Source organism: Argopecten irradians, chromosome 6 (genome assembly GCF_041381155.1).
Source record: "Argopecten irradians isolate NY chromosome 6, Ai_NY, whole genome shotgun sequence".
Taxonomy (NCBI): Eukaryota; Metazoa; Mollusca; class Bivalvia; order Pectinida; family Pectinidae; genus Argopecten; species Argopecten irradians.
This window is the reverse complement of record NC_091139.1, coordinates 15,479,503-15,503,158: the sequence shown is the minus strand read 5'-3', so window position 1 is coordinate 15,503,158 and position 23,656 is coordinate 15,479,503. Positions and strand designations below refer to the sequence as shown.

The window sequence follows — 23,656 nt, the reverse complement described above, 5'->3', positions numbered from 1 at the left end:
AACATACTTAAAACAAATTCATGATCATAGCATAGTACTTTTCATTCCCTATCAATGTTTGTATATGACCTCTGCTATATGTTTATAACGAACTACACTTATAACAAAGTAATTTTGTTAATTGGTCCATAAGGTTCGTTATAACCGTGTTTACTGTTACAAGTTGCAGTATCCAAAAGGTTGACTGAGAAACAGAATCTGCCCAAGAAAAAAATTATTTTACTCATTATCACTATGTTAAAAAACACTTTCAATTCTTGCCATATTGAACTTGTTCATTTCTCAATATTTTCACCAATATCAAATTTCATGGTACCTGAGCAACTGTGCCAGACATTTGCCATAGTGCAAATTTCAGTCAAGACAAAAACAAAAAAATATTTTCAACTCTAACCATAGATCTTCCATTACAAGTATATTACAGATCAAATGCACGAGTGGGACAGAGCAAGAAGGTACATGATTGCTGTTTATAGGTCATCCAGAATCAGATGACCTAATTCCCCATCAAACTGTTAACATGAATAACCTGATGATGGAGTCTCACCTGCGAACTGACCGGTCCACTACCATGTCCAGTGTGGTCAGGCTCACTAAAGTACAAGGTTATAAGGTCAGGCCGGTGGTCATCTGGTAAGCTTAGCCAATCAAGGACGGTATTTACTCTCTCCTCATACGTCACATGCCTATAGCCAATAGAAAATCAAGTCATTGGTTTAATAGGTAGTTATTAAATGAACCTATATATCCACATCTAAAACTTCACTCAAATTCATAGGTTTTCAATTCTGATTCAGAAGTTCTTCTCCAATAACCCTATTTCTCCAGGACAGGAATTTGTAGATGAAGACAGTGAAATAATTATATACTTTGAGCTTTTTTATGAATTCAAAAGGCAATTAATGGAAATTTAATTGTATAATATTAGTGATTATAAATAATTAGCTAAACGATTCCTTATTTTAGAGTTTGTACACTGCTTATGTCTGACTTTGAACTTAACCCTAGATGAACTTTGACCTACCCATCATACATCCTCCACAAATCTGGCTGTATCCCAGAGATGTTGACATCTGAGCCTACCCAGAACATGGAGGCTGATTTCTTTCCCTGTTTCTTCGCAGTAGTCCAGATCTGTTGTTTAATTATTACACTATATAATTTTGTAACGAATACCAGACATTCTTGATTTCTTATCAGAGCTATTCCATTTTTGCATATTACAGAGTTATCTGCCCTTGTCGTAAGGTATTGATTGTGACATCATGTTCATGCTTTTCAGAGAAAAAGTGAGTTGAGCTCACAAAATAGTGACGTTGTAATGGACACCTACCTAAAAGGGAGATAACTCTTTAATATGCAAAGATTGAATAACATAGATACATTGTGTAACTCTACTGTCTTGTATCTCTTTATCAGAAAATAAAAGAATGCATGAACAGCCAGCATCTGATTTTCTCACAATTAAACTGCTGAAGCTTTTCACATTATACTTATAAAGAATATTCATAAGTCATTTATTATCTTCAACTCTATAAAAATTGTGTATATTTTAATACAGAAGAGCAAAGACTTATTTAAATAATGAAGAATAAAACTAAAAAATTCACTTGTCAGATATCATTACAGTATCTTTCATCTGTGATATAATTCTCTCATCAGATAAAATCATAACTCCTTCACCCCTTAGGACACATTTAGGCTCTTCTAAATCAAAGACTAGACTAGTCCATTATAAAAATTCAGGGGTGAATGAGTTGAAAATGTTATTTTTCACATCATTAGAAAACTGACCGGTTCTCCTCCCCACCATTGTGGGTTGTATTTGATATCTCCTCCTAGTGTGAACGTCTCGTTAAAAACAGCGTCGTACATGTTGTTGTCCACGATTCCGTGCGATTCAGGGTACAGGCCCTGTCACAAACAGAAAATGTACATACTTCACTACAAATTTACAGTTATATAGATATGAATTTGATTTTATCAATGTACTGTATATCAATAACTCTGAAATTGAGACTCTTTACTTAATACCAAAGGCATTTCATATTTGCATATATATTTGTCTGACTTCAGTTAGCGATTACAAAATGATATACAATTCAAAATGTGCTGTTCATTATCAGATCATTGTCAAGGGTGATAATTGTGAAGGAGATACAGCTCAAAGTAAGGTGATTAGCAACTACATATTGTCTGAGGAATGATGTGACAATGCTTTCAGGATCAAAGGTCAAATCCAAAAGTTGATATGAAGCACATAAGTAATGCTACTGGCGTTCACCCCCCCCCCCTCCCCCATTTCATAGCATGAGCATAAAAGTCATATAAGGTTGTCAAAGTTGGCATACAGCGATAAAGGTAATAATGGTATTAGGATTACAGGTCTAATAAGAATAAGAATGTAAGGAGGCATGCAGAATATCAAGATTACAAGCAATAATGTGTATTGTGATGGCACCAAACGTTGGCATTATTGCGTCACAATTAATCTTGATATCATTTTTAGGAATACCATTGAATCAATAGCATCCGAACAAGTTTGTTGTTTATTATTCCCCTCATACATGACATCTTTGACACTATGACCACTTACGGTGACAATGGTATAGTGGTTTGGGAAGGTCAGTGTTGGGTAGGTGGCCCTCATGTATGGTGTGTGTACCCCACAGTCCCTCAACCGTTCAATGGTGGGCGTCATGTGTCTGTGGAGGTACTCCGCCCTAAACCCATCCAGGGACACCAGCAACAGTGGTGGGTTACGTCTGAAAGATAGCAATTTATATAAAGACTTCAATCCAGATAATATCAAAACTAGCCAAATATCTTTAGAAACATTGAAATCAAAATCTTCTGAAATAAGGGGTCAAAAGGATTGCCCAAAGTTCTAATACCTTTTTCCAATAGTTTTCTATGCTTTCTTAATGTTTTAATCATTTATTTCAGAATAAATGCATTGAATACAAATTTACAAACCCATTTTTCCAAGGACACGTTTTTGTGTTTCCTTCACAAGGTTGGTCTATCCAGGAATTAGAACCAGTATCACGTGTGGTTAGACCAGGAGAGGTGGTGGGGACTGTTGTTGGTTTTGTTGTCAAGGTAGATGACCTCGTTGCTGTTTCCTTGACGACAGTTGTGCGGGGTGTTTTTGTTTCCATGGTAACAGTTGGTTGGGAGGTTTTTGTTTCCGTGGAGATAGTGGTTGGGGAGACAGTTTGAGGCGGCCTGTCTGGAGACGCTGTAACATATGTATTTCCTCCATTTTGTTGAGATTCTTGACTGCTTGCAGCTTGTTGGGGATTGTTAGTGTTGCTAGCATTGTCTTTGTCTTTTTTGAGGCCAAGACCAAGTCCTAAACCAAGAGCTAGACCACATACTATCAGAACCTGGGAAGATCAGATATTCAAATACATATTAAATCAAACTAATTACATACAACATATATAAACTTTTATAGTTTTTCATGAACTCAATTCTTTAAGTTGAAAATTACACATACAAATTCCATGAAATTAATTATGGATCAACTCAAATGCATTACAAAAATACTTACAAACAGTCCAATGTAAATGTATCGGTTTCGTCGTTTCCTCTGACGACCAACCTGTTAAATAAATTTATTTACTAACATAATATGATCAGGTCTCTGTTATTATAAACATATGCATGTACTAGATCAAATCAATAATTACCGATATTGGACAGAAACATAATTATATAATTATACATTGTTTAATTTGTCTATATAAATGCATATGTTTCTCCAATCTGTCAATAATACCATGACGTAAGGCAAACAGATTAATATCTCAAATATTTAGAATGTAAAGATGCTCCACCGCTGACAAATGATATATATTTTTTCTCTATCTAAAACAGGAGCGACAAATTAATATTTATCTTCGGTTACATAACAAAAGTTACTTACACTATCCTGGACACTCGGGGGGTTCCGATCACTTACGATTGCTACACCCCTGGACTATCTCATAGTAAAATTGGAGGCAACAGAACAGATAATTCAGTCCTTTCATGTACATCAAAAGAGCCATATAACAGTATACTGTGATCCACTATGTGGCTTTGAAGTTGGGCGTCACTCTCTCTGTAGTCTTCAAATGAAATCTTTGCTGGTCTGTGATTGGTCAAATGTTTTCCACTGATGAGCTGCCTCCACTTTTACTATGAGATAGTCCAGGGGTGTAGAGATTGTAAGCGATTGGAACCCCTGGAGCATCTAGGATGACTTATTTACACCATTTTAATAATTACCATCACTGAAAATTTTGAGCTTCTTATTTATCTTAAAGATAAAAATATCAAAAATAATTAATTGCATCCCCGAAAAAATCGGGATCATGAATGCTCATGTACTAATACCAAAAGCAAAATAAATTAATTTGTTTTTTCTTTGTGTAATTTACTAAATTGACATATATATGAATGATGGGTATCGTTTAAGCTCTGGCAGCAGTGGATCATCTTTAATGTTTAATTTGATCATGACATTATATAGAAAAACCAATTCATTATTATTAATAAATTCCGTAATTCTCAAGATTTTGACTTATTTTAACCAAAACTTGTGAGGCCAAAATTAAAGGTCTGTTTAGGGTTACATTGGCTAAAAATAGGGTCGGTTGGTGGGGAGGATTTCTTTCACCCTAAAATAATGGCCAGAACCGGAGTCTGAGATCGAAATCCTGACTAGAAAAGGGGGAAAAAATAAAAGTCGGTCGGGTTTTTAGCCTGATTTGCAGAAGCAATTAAATTTATCCATTTACAATGTAGTTAACAACAGTTGCGTGAATGCAGTCCACATAGTTCTATTTCTTTCTACTACAAAGTATAAACATAAGCTTACAGATTCTATGTTAAGCTTACGTTTCTGATTAATGTTACGTGACGCTACTTAAATTGGAACACTTTTTGAAGATAATTGTAAAAAAATTTCTTACTTGTGGTTGAATCCAGATTTTTTTCTTAAAATTCCACAAATAGATGCTTTTATTATCAATTTCATGATTTGTTTACTTATCAGCAGTGCATATATTTATAAATACAGAGCTTGGAAGCATGCCCGGTCCAGCCCTGTGTTTCAGCAGGTTTGAGTACCCAAAATGGAACACCTCCTAAATAAAGTTTGATTAATAAATGCCCATGCATGATAAAAAATGTTTGAATTCATTAAAAGAAAATTCAAACATTTTTTTAGTTTATTCAAGTCACATGTCTTTCAAAAATATATTCCATTCAGCATTTATTTTTCTTATTTTAAAATATATGGTGTTTTTAGGGTTGTTGCACGACGTCGTTTCCCGGAGTTTTTCAAAATTTTCATTATTTTCATTTTTCAGTACAGATAATAATTAAGCAACTGGAAAGAAAATGACATATTAAAATAAGTAATCAGTTATTAGTCAGCACCTTAATTTTTGTTCAGGATTGTTATTGTTAGTATAGATTGTAAACTGAAAATTCTGTGTCACATATTTTAAAAGTGTTTCATTTTGGGTAGCGTTCCAAATTGGGTAGCATTTTACTGTCGGTAAACAAGACTAACAGAGAGCTGTCTCTTAGGGTTGCATGATTGAATATAAATCGGTCTCTGAGTCTGAAATTTATCAGTCGTGACGAAACACAAATAACCCGAAGTCTTGAACAAACTTAACGTTAATCTGACAATGCGCTGTACCAGGAAAAGAGCATAATTTTGGATTTGTTGTGGAAAGACAAAATTCTAATGTTGCCGCTATTTCCGCGCCAGCCAGTCAGAATGCAGCATCCGACTCATTCAAACGTTCTACCGAGAAGAGGAATAGAAGAGTAAGCAAATTCAAGCGTCATCGGGACTGTTGTTGTTAGAAAATGGTGGATGGTCTATTTTACCAAAATAGAACAACTTGATCTAGTTCGGTAAGTTGACTTTTGCCGGCTTTCTAAATAAATTTTTCATTTATATGATAATTTCGCATATTCATACTGTAAATTTAAGTATCACTATGCAATGTGATGTTATGGAAACTTGCCATTTCTCGATATATTTACTAATTTTGACAGATGACAATCGACTCAAAATAAACACCAAATGCATTTCACGTGTGATTTCGGAAGCAAAACAAACATTTTTTTCGTTCAATTACACGAAATCTGCCATGATTTTATATCATTAACATATGCATATTGGTATAATGTTCAGTTAGAATTGTGTTACATGCCAAAGTATTGATGAAATATAGATGATCATCCACATTGAACAACTAAATCACTGCCACAACGTGTGTGAGCAGCTGATGACAGTAATAATTAAAAGTACACTACTATTATTTACGAGTGAACTTAAGATTTTATTCAATTTGAAATTGTCATTTAGGCCTAAGGATTTGTAATGACAATATGGCAATGGTGATGATTAAGAAATAAATGGTTTGATGGATCGAGATACTTGTAATCAATGTAATGCAAATATTTACTGACAACATGATGAGGATTTGGATCATGATGCATGATAGGGCTGATGACCCATTTCACTTTGACTTCCAATTAGATCAAATATCTCTTTGTAGTAAACTGCAATATTATTTTTAAACTTCGGTTTTATATTTCAATATCCTACCAATTTACTCTGCCTAAAATGCTTCAATTCAATGTACATGTACACGTACATGTAATATGGATATAAAATCCTATAATATGTCAATGAAACTGAGTGGACATTTTGTATTCTGATACTGTAATCTAGATAACATGATATAAGTTAAGATTTACCTGGCTGTGACATAATTAAGAAATTATTGATAGATTATTAATATCAATTCAATTTATTACACATGCTAACTTCAGACTACAATGATTTGCTAACCTTCTTCCATATACATACATATTTATATATAGAGCTGTTATCATATATCGGCATCGCGATATATCACGATTGTAGAGAAGAGACGACGATATCGTTAAAAAAACTTATATCTACCATATCGTCGTCAGCCGTAACCCATCATGTGTTAGTCGGAAAGGAAACAAAAACATTGCACTGTCAGACACGGACAGAATCTGATTGACTTGTAAACAAACATCTAATTAAAAGTATCACAAATAAACGTTCGTTTTGATGAATGTTTCACTTTATTTATTTACAGATTACACTCTATATTGTACTTTCATGATTGGTCCCCCAAACATGACTTATATTTCCATAAATTCCTTTCATATTTTACTCTACAAAAATCGCGATATTATCGTGACGATATCGTCAAATTTTGACGATATCGCGATGCACATTTTCTCTACGATAACAGCTCTATTTATATATGTAATCTATATTCTGATTTAAAATTTTGAACTCATTTAAGTTTTATTAGTTTTTCATTTCCATTATGTGCAATATTTATCTGAAACCCATATGATGATACATAAATTTTGATTCTTAATCTATTTGATATTTCAGATCTATATTATACAAAGACAATATGGATTGTCTATATATGCTACAGCACTTTCACAGTACTAGTACTCCAGTTTTCATCAAGGCTGATTCAGTGCTGGGAGGCATGCTTTTGGCACAGGAAGCAGGTGGAAGCTTCCTACTAAATCATCTATATGATATGATTATGGCAGGGATGCAGAATTTGTCTCCAGAACAAGCTCTGGAAGAAAATGCTGTGTTGGGAGTAGAATTCTGGGAATCTCTCAAAAATGGAACAGTTTGGTGGATTACAGTGCCCAATGGTTTATATGTGTACACATATGGGCAACATTTGGATTTTGGATCTGCGAGTGATCAAAATGATTTGATATTATATGGTGAACATTATGATCAATATTTAGAAGAATATCACTTTTCGGTTGAAACAGTGGAAGAGTCCGACCCATCACAGGATAGGATCGACCAGGAAATAGTCAAACATCAAGATGGTATCAGGATCATCAAGGACAAGTGGAAGTTCACTGACAATCATATAAGGAATGCTGTAGAAGATATCCTTAACAGAGGTACCAGCTTAATTACATTTCTTTAATTACCATATTTGCCTTAATTAGTGTCCAGGGCACTTAAATAATAGAGGACGAAAAAAGTTAGCCATCTTTCAGTACTTAAGGCACATAAATCTGTTACTAGTAAACATGCATATGCCTTTTATCCTTTGAGACATATTATTATGTCGTAAGTGGTTCACATGTAATAGCATATGGGATTATGCTGATGTCAAAAGGCATCACAATGTGACCAGACATGTTGTAAAACATTATTGTAAATCCATGGGATGGGGTGTTTATAAAATTTCAACCTTTCTCCAGAAAAGGGAGGGGCACTTATAGGGTAGAGGGTGCTAAATATGATTTTATATGCAATATATAATTGTCTTTCATATGGTATGGTGATACCAGGGGTATTTTTATTTTTCTGAACTGTGACCTAAATAATTTATTACTATGTCAGTTTAAATAATATTTTATTCATATACATGTATACATGCATATGGCCATACATAACAAGGATTCAGAAAAAAGTATGAAAATACTTATTTTTACAGTCAAACTACTGTCTGGTATAAAGGACACCCAGGGGGACAAGCTAAATAATTCTCTTTAAAAGATGTGTCCTTTAATATAGAGGTCAGTGTTTTGATGAGTTAATGTCCTCTGAGCGGCTCAACCTAATGTATAAAGCAATCTTTCCATCGCACTTGTAAATATAGTATATTTACTGATTTTAATCGGGTGAGGAGCCATGTCCAATTCACATTGCACTAGCTAGTTCATTACAATTGCTATTAGTCTGGCCCATAAAATTACTAGTCGTAGCGATAGGCATATCAGACTAGTGCTTAAAGTCTTGTTTTAAACAGTTTGTATTTTGTTGATTTATTATTGTTTTAATATAGTATTAAAACATTGTTTTCTATTAATGTATCATATTCTATGTATTTATAATAGTGAATAAAGATGACTTTATTATCTAGTTTTCATCATCATGCCTGTTAGCTATTTACCCCCTGAAAAGTGAATGGTACCGTGCACGTGTCCATACGCTGTCATTTACCTCTCACTGTCCAGATTCTTGCATTTGTGTCAACCTTTCCCTTTAAAAGCCTTCTTCTGAACGCAAATATTCTCACAAAATGATGTATCCAGACTGAAATACAGAGATGTATTCGGAAACTGAAAGCACCAAAAATGTGTTGAAAAATGCAATTCACCATTGCTCTTGTAAATATAGTATATTTACTGATTTTAATTGGGTGAGGAGCCACTAGTCTAATTGGGACTAGTTCATTACAATTGGCATTAGTCCGGCCATAAAATTACTACCGGTAGTCATAGTGTCTTGTTTTAAACAGTTTGTATTTTGTTAATTTTATCCAAGAAACTTCTGCATTCTAGTGAATGTTCATATATTAATATATAACAGCTTTATTAAATAGTTTTCCAAGAAAATTTCATAGATATTTGACAATCGTTTGGCTTTAGATGTAGATCTCCATATCCAAAGACCTAATAAATATGATCATTTGCCGTATCCCATGCATGGAGGGGTGGTCAAAATTATTTGGGGTGTATAAAAGTCATTGATTGATCATTGAGCTTGATGTTACATAGGTAAAATATTTAAAAAATGGTTTGACAATAAAATGCTTGAATTTTTGCCCCTGCCGTTCTGGAGAAGGGGATATACATTATATTCTGATTTATAGAGTACTATTATAATGTACATAATTTTCAGTTTTGACCCCTATACATGAGGCACAATTGAAAATTCTTTTAATAAATGACTGCTGTCAAAAGAACTTTTTATTTGTTAAAAACTTTGTCAAAGCAATACCATATTGTTGTGATGATTGTGTCACAGGAGAAGAGGTGACCTTTGCTAGACTGCTGACAACTTTGAGTCAGAGACAAGAGGCTGTTGTAAATGACTATGTGGGGACAAGACAGTATGCCTTTTCTACAGATGTACAACTGGTTCTAGAAGAATGCTATGAGTTTTGTAAGTAGTCATTTATTAGATATTGGTATTGTATATATATGCATACATCTCAGTTCTTCAAATTATGCAATTAATTAATGAGTGACAGAATTTCATTGTGACATTAATTAATTGACAGTCAATTGGTCCCTATGATGTCAAACATAGATTCGGGCATAGTTTTCTATACTTTTTTGTAGGTTTCTAATTATTTTATAATGCGTATACATGCATTTACATATTATTTTTTGTCCAAAACAACAAACATAACTACCATTCTTAATATCTACCGTACAGCTCACAAGTCGTCATATTCACAAGTTGTGGACTTGCCGTATAAATTCCCTTCAGAAAGACCTTCATATGTATTATGTAAAAAAATAATGCCCGTCGATGAGAATTTGATATTTTATGTGGTTCAGTTTTATTGCCTAGTAGGTAAGCGATATCAAACAAGTACGATAAAAATGCAAACAAAACGTTTTTATATTGGTTTGCATATAATGGCATAATCATTACTTTGCTCCATTAGCAGTAATAGGCACCAATTGTAGCTCTAAAGACGACACCATTTTCTGTCTGTCAAAAAGTCTTTTGAGCTACAATATTGCAGCTAAGTATAAAACTGATAGGATAAGATAGACTTGAACCTAAATTAATATTTGTTTTGTATGTAATCAATCTTTTTTAAATTCAGATCTTTTTTATGTTATCTGTTTCATAGAGGATCTGACAACATCCCATTAAAGGTCAAATTCCGATGATTTTTATATGTATTCACTTACTCTTCTCCATGTACAGCAGTTCAAATTGTATTCTCCATCTGGCTGTATCGGCATTTTGCCACATGTTCAGCATGTGATATACATGCATATGTATTTAACTTCCAGCATGCACATATGTTAATCTGTGAGGGAATTGCCTAGCTACATGATACACATGAAATGATTCTGCAAGTTCTGCAAACTGCCTTGTCCCCTATAATTTACTTCCAAAATTCTGGAAATAATAATTTCACTTTATACTTTAATTGGTCAATTCAGAAGGTCACCAGAATGTGACCCCTAATAAGATGTTGTCAGATTTTCTATGAAGTGGAGTAAAAATAAGAAATTTTATTGGATTGATATGCGATATGATAGAAAGTTAACAAACTTATGACTTTCAATGATACACTTGCTGATGATGATTTGTACTAATTTTATGTAACATTTTTTCAGATGGAAGAGAACCAACCCATGAGGAGTTTGATTTGCAGTATAACCGCATCAAAGGTACTGGCATAGGTAATACATAATCTACCATAAGTATGAATGACATATGATAAATATGGGTATTTAGTATTTAGTATTCGCAGAGTTATCTGCCCCTGTGGGTAGATATTGATTGTAATGTCATGTGTTTGGGAGCGTATCAGAATATATTTCAGAGAAAACAATGTGAGATTCACTCACAAAATAATTAAGTCACAATGGATACCTACCGACAAGGGAGGTAACTCTGTAATATACAAAGAGGGAATATATTTCTGTTCAGATGTACATATATAAACTCATATTAAAATGTAGTAAATATTACACATGAAGTCAATAGTTTAGAGAAGGCAATGATGCAATCTGATTTGTTTCAAAGAGGATCTGACAATATCCCATTAAGGGTCATGATCTGGTCACCCTTATACTTCCTGTGATTCAGTTCAAATGCATTTTCGCTATAGGGCTACATCAACTGAACAGTGAAAACACACTTCGTTGCAGCATGTTTATGCATGTATATCTATATTGCAATGTAAAAGCAAAATGACTACATACACAAAAATGATTCTGACTGTTCTGCAAACTATGTTGTTCCAGAAATTTAACATCAATAATTTTGGAGGCAGTACATTGATTGGTCAGTTTGAAAGGTCACCAAAACATGACCCCTAAATGGGATGTTGTCAGAACCTCTCTAAAACAAAGCGAGTAAAAGGATCTGTATCAAAGGGTGATGATGTGCCTAAAGTTTAGCTGCAATAAAAAATGTCATTGCACAAAAATATCAAGAGATAGTTTAAATAAAGAAATATGCCATGGCTTTGTACAAATATTAATGAGATGATTTACATAATTATTATCCGTGGTATATGCCATGCATGCATAGTATACCATCCTCTACAAGTCTAGTAGTGGGAATAATTCACGTACCATGTGATTACAATAACATTTGTTTGGGACTAGTATCTCCAGTAGTGATGGAACGTAAATTTTTGTAATCTTCCTGCTGAAATGATGTTAGCGTAGAATATCATCTTTTGACGCCATTCCATCACCAATAGAAACAATAGTCCCACACAAACGTTCTCAGGTATCACACTGGTGCGTGTATTATTCCCAATTGTACATCAATAAACATCACTTATGATGATTAATTATGTAGTTGAATAATTGTATTTTGATTTGTATTGTTTTACAGAACACCTAATAAACCAGCTGGCAGAGAAGGAAGAACAGGTGACCAGTATAAATCGTGATAAGGACCGTCTCCAAGAGAGGGCTCGTGTCCTTAACAACCAGGTTGTTATAGAGCAGACAAGAGCTGTACAGGAGAGGAACAGGGCCGACCAACAACACAGGGAGAAACTAGAGGCTCAGGCACGAGCTGACAAACAACACAGGGAGAAACTAGAGGCCATAGCAGATGTTATACTGCCAGGAGGCCAGAGGAGGAGCTCAAAGAACTGGCTAATGCAGCCATTGATGGGATTATACAGGAACAGAACAAAGCCAAGGAAGAGAGGATCAGGTTAGAGAAGGAGAAAGAGGAAGAGCAGGATGGTTAGAGAGGAGAAAGAGGAAAAGAGGAGGAGGAGCAGGTTAGAGAAGGAGAAAGAGAAAGAGGAAATAGAGAAAGGAGAAAGAGGAAATAGAGAAGGAGAAAGAGGAAGAGAGGATCAGGTTAGAGAAGGAGAAAGAGGAAGAGAGGATCAGGTTAGAGAAGGAGAAAGAGGAAGAGAGGATCAGGTTAGAGAAGGAGAAAGAGGAAGAGAGGATCAGGTTAGAGAAGGAGAAAGAGGAAGAGAGGATCAGGTTAGAGAAGGAGAAAGAGGAAATAGAGAAGGAGAAAGAGGAAATAGAGAAGGAGAAAGAGGAAGAGAGGATCAGGTTAGAGAAGGAGAACGAACAGCTAAGGAAATTTTTTGAAGAAGAGAAAAGAAAAATGATGGCACAATTTGAGGCAGAAAAAAGACAGCTACTCTTACAAATGCAGCAGGGCGCAGTGTATGCAAGGTGATAATGAAGGTGTGTATGTTTGTTAGAAAGTGTGATGAGAGAATTGGTGTAAAGGTGGAGATAGAGAGGATCTCTATATGGCAGCCATTCACCCCTGAGAGCAAGAGAGAGAAAGTGACATCATTTGAAGAGAGATGATTGTGGTATGAGTGAAAAAAAGTATATCTGTGATCTTCATCTTCATATTTTTAATTCTTCAGCAATGAAATTTCATGTACATACATCATATTTATATAGTATTAAATTGCTGATCACCTGATAGTCTACATAGCATATTTATAACGTTTTGTGTCTGTTGAACATCCTATGGTAAGTTAAAGATATTTTGGCATTTTTGACTCATATCTATCTGTGAGTGACTGCTATATATTCATCACATGATACTAGTGTCAAACACATAAGGTTACATAGGACTATTAATGATGAATACCATTGTATCAACTTGAAACATGCAATTGTAATTGAGACATAAAAGTCTTAATATACCAGCCAGCACAAAGAACTATAAAAAGAGACCATGTAAATTGTTATGGAGACTAACTGTTATGTTTGTACATATATTCATGCTTACATATTTTTTGTCAAAATGTTATTCATAATCATGATTATAATCATCAGGATATTATGTTCGATATCACAGTCATATTAGTTATCATTAAGATATTCATGTTAGTGATGCAATAAGAACATGGATATACCAGGGTACTTTGGTATTTTTTTTGTTTAATGAAATACTTTGAAGTATAAGACAAAACCTTTACCATTAAGTAATGACAGACATTACATTTACAATATTTTTCATCATCTAGGCACTAACTTTTCGAATTTAACTATAATCTCAGCAATACCATTGTAATGATATGATACATATAAAACATTTTCCTCATCTAGACACTCATTTTTCTAATTTAACTATTATTTTCATCAGTTGTCTCCCCTTTATAAATGGAATGGCAGCAATGAAGAGTATATTTTAGTCAGGGGAGACAACATTTACATTCTTTAACAAATTCATTGATACAATTATTTTTTTGCACTTTTTGAAAAATTTTAATCTCTTGCAAAATATTATATATTACATACATACTGCATTCTATTTGGTGTTAAACAAATAAGAAAAAAACATAATTTTTCAAATCCATACATTTAGGATATTGAATATTAATTTTGTGAGAGTTAATTGCTATCAGTAATTAGAATGTTACTCATGATATGGCAGCACAGTACTGAATGTGTTAAAGCAAAACAGGCAGCATTATCACGAGAAATGTATCATTTACAGAGACTTGAGAATGTACCTCTGTTTTAACAAACTATACAAACTATTGAAGTATATTTGATACATGACCTGTTTTATCGCCATAGCTACCCCAGGGATTCTTTACTAGAGTATGAAGTTATATCATATTTTCTTTACAAAAAACAAAATAGAAATTTTTATGCATTAATTGAATATTGGAAAATATGATGTTTTCAGAATCATGATTCATAACAATGAATTAATATTTATATATATATATAAGTGTCATTTTATCATTGTTAAATTCAAGATTTTAAAGACGATTGAGCTGGTCTGAATTTTATATTTTACATTTTAAGATAACCATAATTTTATTTCATAGTGCTATAATTTCTTGTCTTATTAGTACTTTCTTATGACCTGTGTTTTGTTAATTTTTATCAAGGTTCACATGTTGTTTTAATACACCTGTTGTAAGGTTTACTACAATCTTCACCAGCACAATCTGCAAGTGCTTCCTATGTTTTACTTGATCTGTCACTTCTTAAAATGATGAAACTTTTGCTTGACTTTTTGTAATACAAAAAGATTTTGTATATGACTTTGAGGATCATTTTTCAGTAAATGTTATTCATGTTATTTGTTATAATGAGATAACAATGTTATTTGTTGTTTTGAGATATGTTCCAATCATGATAAAGGGAGATTATTCTTGTTTACACAATCAAGACCATGAGACTCAATTCTACACTGACAGTACAATTTGCTTTGGCATATAAATAGGATCCTTTGTTTCACTGAATAAGCTCGTCTATCCATTTGATAAAGCGATACTTTTTTAAATGAACAAAGAATACATTTTCTTTAGATTTTTTTTCCGTGAAAATCAAGACTTGATAAGAATTTTTATCAATTTTTAGATGAACCTTTACATCCATGAATGATGCAGTGATTCAACTTTATACATGTAATTCAAGAACAATATTGGTATACATGTATATTTAAACAATAATTTACTGTGGGGCATCATTCTATGGAGATCATATGTCTATAAAAACACACAGTAGTACTGGTTGGAACGTTCTGACCTGTTTCTTACCAGAAGATCTTTGAAAATAGTGTTGCATTTTAACCAACTGTTTTCATACTTCTTCAGATTTCACTTTATTTTGTATGTTGTTATAATTATATGCTTATTAAATGTCTTCTTATTTCGTTCTGATACCTTATACATGTATAAGTTCTCATCAGAACTTAGAACAGGTTGATGTTGTTAGAACTATAGATCTAGAGATATTTACATCTGTAAATAAATCAAAAACAATAAAATGTCAAAATAAGACAGATGTTTTGTTGTTTGTTAACTTAAGTACATGTATATAAGATAAGATAAGATTTATTCTGGTTCAGGACTATATGATGTCCTCTATACCAGACTCGTATAGATACATATTACATAAGTAAAATACAATGATAACTTCGCTAGCCAAGGGTACAGTGGTATCGTAGACTAGCCAAGGGTACAGTGGTATCGTAGACTAGCCAAGGGTACAGTGGTATCGTAGACTAGCCAAGGGTACAGTGGTATCGTAGACTAGCCAAGGGTACAGTGGTATCGTAGACTAGCCAAGGGTACAGTGGTATCGTAGACTAGCCAAGGGTACAGTGGTATCGTAGACTAGCCAAGGGTACAGTGGTATCGTAGACTACCAAGTACCCTTGGCTAGCGAAGTTGATATAACACCTTATACAAAATTGTGGGTTTTCTTTGATATTGTTGCTTGTAATTGAAAAAAAAGTTCCTGATTTTTCAATGATCTAACTTATTCTTAAACGAGTTTACACTAATTGCTGATACTACGTATTCTGGCAGTTCATTCCAAATAGTTACAGTTCTGATCGAGAAATAGTTCTTTCTTGTTAAAGTTGTTGACCATTTAGGGGATATTTTTTGTATGGCCTCTACCGCATAGATATCTGATGCGTCTTTCCAAAGTATATGACATGAAAGCATTCTTTCTCAAAAATATGATATGTACTGTCAAAGACCTCTTCTCGGATTTATTTAGATTTTTTGACACATGCTCCTTATTATAATGTCATTTACTTTCAATTGTATATGCAAAGTATTACACCAGGTACATATATTATGTAATACAATTGTACTATATATGACAGGTTGCATTCCAGACAATACTAGTAACGGATCCCTACAAACGTATATCCGTAGAATCACAAATGTTCACATAGACACAAAAACACTGTTATTGAAGATAAACTATGGACAATATCGCTGCGTATTGTTTAAATGATCCCGTCTGTCGTTAAATGATCGTCTGTCGTATTAGATACACTATTAGGTCATACATATTCCCTGTACTTACCAAATGGTACATGCTGCCATCTCTACTGTTTGAGTCGCTGTCTATCGCCTGTAAAACGGAAAAAAAAACATCACCAGTAATCATTACAATCTGGTTATTTATTTGTCCTGCCTTCAATAATGTATCACTTCAATAATGCTAAGGAAATCCCAATCAAGATGTTAAAGATGCTCCACCGCCGACAGACCATAAATAATATTCATCATTTTAACAATAATTGGTGTTTAATCGTGTATATGTATGTCTAATTAACACAAAAAATAATATAAAATAATTTGTTTTGCCTTTGGTGCATGCACAATCGGTACTTATATGATATAGGATAAAGTGGCACGGAATTTTTTCGGGATGCAATTAATTATTTTTTATATTTTCAACTTAAAGTAAAATAAGAAGCTCAAACTTTTCAATGGTGGTAATGGTGTAAAGTAAGTAACTTTTGTAACTGAAGAAAAATACTAAATCGTCTGCTCCTGTTTTTGATAGTGAAAAAAATACCATTTGTCAGCGGTGGAGCATCTTTAAAAAAAATCGCTACTAAATCTGCTTTTTGCCATGTAACCCGATTAAATAGGATTTCAACTTTATTATCCTAACTTATACATATTAAACCTCTTGTTCAAGAAAACTGTAGACACTGTAACTCTTATCTATTTGAGAGCAAGACAAATTGATTTTGAGAATTTCCCTGCAATGTGTACACATTAGAGGTCCTGGTTGATATCAAATCGACCACAGATTACAAATGTGGTCTCTCTTACATTGTAGAATGCTGTTACCTATGGGATGAAAAGTCTCATTTTTACTGAATAATCTAGTATTATGATAATTCAATTTTAACGTTATTTTTCGAAATAAAACTCGAATTTATTTGGCACCGATGGACTTCCGTAAACGTCTTAGTTATATCTAATGCAATGGTTGCTATGAAGAGGCCCCGATCCAGGTAGGTCATGACCTTGAATTTCATCCAAAGCAGTGGTTGCTATGTAGAGGCCCCTGAACATGACCTTGCAAACACTACTAAATTGACAAACCTCCTTCTTAATCAGTTTCGTTACCATCTGCTTATGGATACTAAGGGAAGGTCTTTGATTGAGCATCGACAGACTGTTACATATTTTGTCTGTCCTTCGTGTATTGTTTACAGTAAGTCTTGAAATAAACAAAACATTTTGCACACACATAGGTCTCCTATAGTCATTTGGATGCTAAATATGTTATAGCAAGACAATTAGTACAATGAAACATGCCTTAGCGGCCACCCCTGTATGACAACCTAAAATCATATTTTTATAAGTGTGCAAAACGATCATTTATATATGAAGACCATTTCAATTATACATTTGTACCGGTGGAGGTCTTATGGATAGGTTAGACTGTAATATAATTATTCCAACCACAGTTAGATTAGAATTAAAGTGCATAGTCGGGCAATGAAAACAAGTATAAATGCGTTCATTGGCCTTCCAAAAGTTCCAACATATCAAAATGACGATCAAATTGTGCTTACTTTGTCCAGTTTAGACCATTGAAATTATGAAAAGCCCCATATGAATTTAACACTGTTCTAAAAATATATTCTGAAAGCGAGGCTACATGGGAAAGTCAACACGGATATAGGCAGCCGGGAGGACGTTTTAGGATTCCTTTACTATAAATTAATTTCTTCGCGTGCAGAGCGATTTTGACAGGATATTTTATTTTTCTATTTCATAAGAAATTATAATAAATATATTATACACCATATATTTACACCATTTAAACCGACTTAAGCCTTTTTTTGCCCGACTATTCACTTTAAAATTAAAGGAAAAGTCAAAATAATAAGGTCCGCTACCTTTCTGAGACAGCTTTTTATTTTTAAAATGACAATGTAAAACGAAATCATCATTTTGTAAAGGCACAAAAGTTATCAGCTTAACGTTAATACTACACTTATCATCACCAAACAAACCATCTGGCGTAGTGATAAACTAACGCACGGTAATTAGGACGACGGCGGGAAACATAACACGACCCGCGTTATGAAAATTAGCATTTGATTTATTTCAATTTAATTGTTGAAGACGATGATAATAAGTGTAGTATTAATGTTAAGCTAATAAATTTCTACAAAATTGTCAATATCTTTCACATTTTAAAAATGAAAAGTCGCTTCGGAAATGTATGTGCCTTTAAGCTTTAAGCTCTAATTTCAAGTTCTAGAGAATATGTTTTGCAAAACATTATCTAGTTTCAATGTGTAACGCTTATCATAAAACTTCAAAGAAGAGAAAAGAAAACTTGAAGACGAACTGCCAGCTGGATATAAAAACATTTATCTGTAGGATCATAGTTGAGCCGCAGTACAACACTTCAAATATGTCGTCTGTTTGATAATATGTCATTTTTAATCTTTTATACTATTCTATATATTGATTCTCTGCTCCTATCTCGACGCTTTGGACCGTCGTTTCCTGTTTCTTTTTGATAGCTAAAAACACAGGGGCCTGACACGATTTTTTTATCCAACAGTATACATATATATATTAGATACTATAATATATACATATGTATACTGTTGGTTAAGAATTTTCGTGCCAGGCCCCTGTGGTTAAAACTAATAAGAATTTTGCATGCATTTTGTCTCTCTAAAACGCGACTAGACAACTTTCCAGTTGCGTACCTACCTTTAAGCAGCCTTTGCTACATATTCTTTCAATTTCATTTCCGCAGTTACCACACAATAGACTTCTGTTTCTATATTTTTGTCTAAGTATGAAACAAGAAGACTATGACGTTAATGACCTTTTCGTCCCTTTAGTTAAAACATCGTTGTTTATAGTTTCTACTTTTGTCGACACGCACCAGTAGTTTAACCGTTCTTTTCGATACTATAGTTTTAGCTCTTTTACAATACCTTCTTAACCACTGTAGCCATTTTTATCTTTTTTTTTAACTATTAACTTTCCAAACATCACTTCTCTATACAACAACTTTGAGAGTGTTGATTAAAAACGGTTATTGAGTAACTTTCGTGTCTCAACGAGTTTACCTATCAAGTTTCGTTTCCATGGTAACTTTCTTGTCCAGTGCCAATGCACAGATATCTTATAGCTGAACTACTGATTTGCTAATATAGTATTTTATGTAAGTTTTCGACTCAGACGTTTTGGTAGAATATCAGACATATCATTTATATACTCTTAAAGGCCCACTAACTTTCCGGAGCAAAATTTAAAGGTTTCTTAAAAACATTATTAATATAAGAAAATGCATATCGATGACCTAAGATGAGGTAACAAGACGAAACAAATGCAAGATTTCCTGTGTATTATATGATAACAGTGGACATTATCGCTGTTTTGCCGTCTGGGGCAGTGATAGTCAACATCACGCGGTGTTTAGGACGACGGCAGGAAACATAAGACGACCCGCGTTTTGAAAATTAACGTTTTATTTATTTTAATCAAATTGTTCAGAAGGCGATAAAAATACAGTATTAACGGTCAATTAATATCTTTAGCGACTCTACAAAATTATCTATCTCGTTTTATATTATCATTTCAAAAAAAAACAAAAAAACAAAAAAAAACGTTTCGGCAAGGTAGTGAGCCTTTAAATATAATCTGTGTTGGAGTAACATACGCTGTATCGCCCTACAATGTTGTCCCTGTAAGTTGTTTTGTCCTCGCCAGCCAAAACCAATCAATTCAGTTACGTAAGAAAACCTCCAGGACAACGTTTCTTTTATTTACGGACTAAATTCTACATTGAAAGTTCTAAATACAGATGTACCTCTAAATGCCAGAAGGTCTCTCTGAGCATACACATCAAGCTGATTCATACATTCTGTTGACTCACAACAGATTTATAATGCTAACAAACCAATATTACTAAGGTACCTAAGGATTACTAACATTACATGTTATTTCTGTCTCCACTGAACTAGCTGAACTCGTTAGATATAAGGAAACACTTGAAGAAATGTCCGGCAATCTTCGAAAACATAACACATATTTACGAATTTAATATGACACATATTTCCGAAGATTGCCGGAAATTTCTCCGAGATGTTGCAATTGTCCGAAAATCAAGCCGAGGAATTCCGGAAATTAAGTGGAGGACATTACCATATATGGATAAGCTAAATAAGATGTCAGGGCATCTTAATATTATATAGAGATATGATATTTGGAGAGTTTATAGTAAAGAGGTCAAAAAGGGTTACAGCTGCTAGTTTTATGTTTCATGTCCCTTTCGTTGTCACACGCGAATTTCAAACACATCGCTCTGAATCAGATGCTCACTGTAGGCCTACGTCTCGTCCAAAGAACTTGCACGTGTGTGTATATTATGTCAAAAAAGTAGACTCGCATTTTAAAAATAAGGGTGGTGTTTTTCCTGGATGTATATTGGAGGTTGACTAATGCAGAGAGGTCAAAGTTCATATTTGTCATAACAAGTATCTTATAATGTATACTCTAATACTCTATGTTCAGAGACCACAAAAATCTGTCAGACACCGTCCGATCTCCTTCCGGAACAACCTTATCTCGGGAGTAGTCAAGTAGACAAATCTCTCGTTCTAGAACAGTACCTGTAACTACATGTATGGAGTTCTAATTGATGAGCAAAGAAACAATAAATAGATTTTGCGTCATAGAACAAAATCATAATTCTACACTTACACCGAATGAATCCTGATATAGAGGTATTTGTTCAGTTCAGTTAAACAGTTGACACTAAATAATTACAAAAATGTTTAGAAGAAAACTTAGGACTTATACATCAATGTGTCTTACATCTCCTGTACATAGATTTACAGTATGCCGTACACCAGCACCAAATACACAAAAGATATTCAAGAATTAAAATGTTCAATATCTTGAAATCACAATTGTATAATCGATATATGGTTAGGTATTTTTAGGCAGTGAAATGTTGTATTTGGATATATCAAACTTTATATGGCCGATTTTCGCTGGTACTAGGTGGGATGTTTTCACTTGCTGATCAACATAAACACATCCAATGAAACATTTTGACTATCTTCTAATGGTAAAATAAATGCTATACTCGATCAAAAGCCTTACTTATATCACAGAATTTAATTAATTTCCTGATGGTCACTCGGGTATGACCAAGTCTGATCAAGGTGTGAAAACAGGAAAGTTGGCCAGACTGGAATCATTTTCACTCAGAAGGTTGGCTAGACTAGAATGAACCGGGTCTTTTCCAATCTATCATTCTCTCGTTTTTGCTAGTACATATATCCGGATTCGTTTCTATACAGTGATATATGTTGACAAAATGTATATTTCTCATTTGTAATAAAAAAAAAAAAAAACACATCGAATGATACAAAACTATTGGTATAGAAATCTAGCAGATGAGCAGGAAACTTTTTAATGAGTGTAAGCATTGCCAGTCTGTTTATATCCGTTTACTAGTAAAGCTATATATCATTCGGTGAAACACATAAATAAATTAATTACATATGCTAAAGTATACGTAAGAACATTAAAGATGTGTGCGTTTATCGTTGTGGTTTGTCGAGATGGCAGACGGATTTAAAAACAAAAAAATGCAGATATATTATACATTAAATCACATACTCTCTTATGTTTCTGTATTAAATGTGCCATGCAAATACAGGTGAGTTAATTACAGGTAAGATAAATTATATACATACCTGTAGCTGGAAGCTGTCCTTCCCCATATTTGCCGTACTGTATACGATATGTCGGTCGGCAGGTGTCGCTTCTATTGCTGACCCTATACACATTAAAGGGCATTGGGTCGGGGAGTGCTATTCTTGTAGTATTAGTGAAGATGGAATGGGGCCCCTTTATATGTTTAATATGTAAATAGTTGTCTGATATATGTACAATTCCCTGTGGACTCACTCGTGGACACAATATCGACACTTGTGCCAAATACATGGATCGAACGTGCACTCAAACAGAAAGAAAGAAAAATGAGTGAGTGAGTGAGTGAGAGAGAGAGAGAGAGAGAGAGAGAGAGAGAGAGAGAGAGAGAGAGAGAGAGAGAGAGAGAGAGAACAAAAAGAAGGGAGAAATAACGAAAGCGATAACATAGAAAGAAAGAAAGAAAGAAAGAAAGAAAGAAAGAAAGAAAGAAAGAAAGAAAGAAAGAAAGAAAGAAAGAAAGAAAGAAAGAAAGAAAGAAAGAAAAAGAATAAATAAAGAAAACGATTAAAAAGAGAGAAAGAACTTGGCATATGGATGTATCATACGTTCTTTATACATTAACATTTGAGTATATGAATCCTAGTCATGCTAGTCGACGTAAAATGACCAGATAAACGACTATAAAACAGGAACGGTTCAACCCGGATAAGAAATAATGACGACATGATAAGGCTGTGTGTGTGTGTGTGGTTTTTTTTCAGTAGGAAATTTATTTTCCGTTAACCGGTCTCTTTCATTACTATGCTTTTACTCACATAAAGAAAAAATCTGTAATGGGCATCGTAATGCTTTTACATAACTGAATATTGAATAAAGCTGGCGTGAGAGCGTGAGAAATAACATGTATTTTGAAATTGTAGAAGGTGTATTGCACGTTGTTTACACTATCTTCTGTCATTAAGTCAAAGTTCACTTTAAAAATCCCATCATGTTTTCAGATGGAGGATGATTTTACGTGGAGTTATCTTATCCATCTTGGGACCAACCTACTATTGAAATCGGTGTGGTTGATTTTGTTCCCCATCTAAGTAAAGCCTATACGTGTTATATAACACCTGGACTAGGACCATGAATTTGCATAGTAAATAAAA

At 33.7% G+C, this 23,656-nt stretch overlaps 2 protein-coding genes across 2 annotated transcripts in view; one reads left to right on the top strand and one right to left on the bottom strand.

Moving 5' to 3' along the window:
• LOC138325134 (uncharacterized) overlaps positions 1-22,848 on the bottom strand; it is a 67,582-nt gene extending 44,734 nt beyond the window's left edge. The window contains exons 1-8 of the mRNA XM_069270582.1: positions 22,547-22,848; positions 16,870-16,917; positions 3,557-3,607; positions 2,977-3,389; positions 2,597-2,765; positions 1,795-1,914; positions 1,025-1,134; positions 548-686 (exon numbers count right to left, since the gene is read on the bottom strand). Of these exons, the coding sequence (XP_069126683.1) occupies positions 548-686; positions 1,025-1,134; positions 1,795-1,914; positions 2,597-2,765; positions 2,977-3,389; positions 3,557-3,607; positions 16,870-16,917; positions 22,547-22,639 (1,143 nt within the window). The 5' untranslated portion in view covers positions 22,640-22,848. The remainder of the gene's footprint in view (positions 1-547; positions 687-1,024; positions 1,135-1,794; positions 1,915-2,596; positions 2,766-2,976; positions 3,390-3,556; positions 3,608-16,869; positions 16,918-22,546) is intronic.
• On the top strand, positions 5,858-13,631 carry LOC138325130 (uncharacterized). The gene is made up of 7 exons (XM_069270577.1): positions 5,858-5,919; positions 7,454-7,998; positions 9,857-9,994; positions 11,194-11,259; positions 12,428-12,642; positions 12,684-12,737; positions 12,860-13,631. Exons 1-7 carry the CDS (start codon positions 5,879-5,881, stop codon positions 13,244-13,246), a joined length of 1,446 nt encoding a protein of 481 aa, XP_069126678.1. The 5' UTR covers positions 5,858-5,878; the 3' UTR covers positions 13,247-13,631.
• Positions 22,849-23,656: the final 808 nt, after the last annotated feature.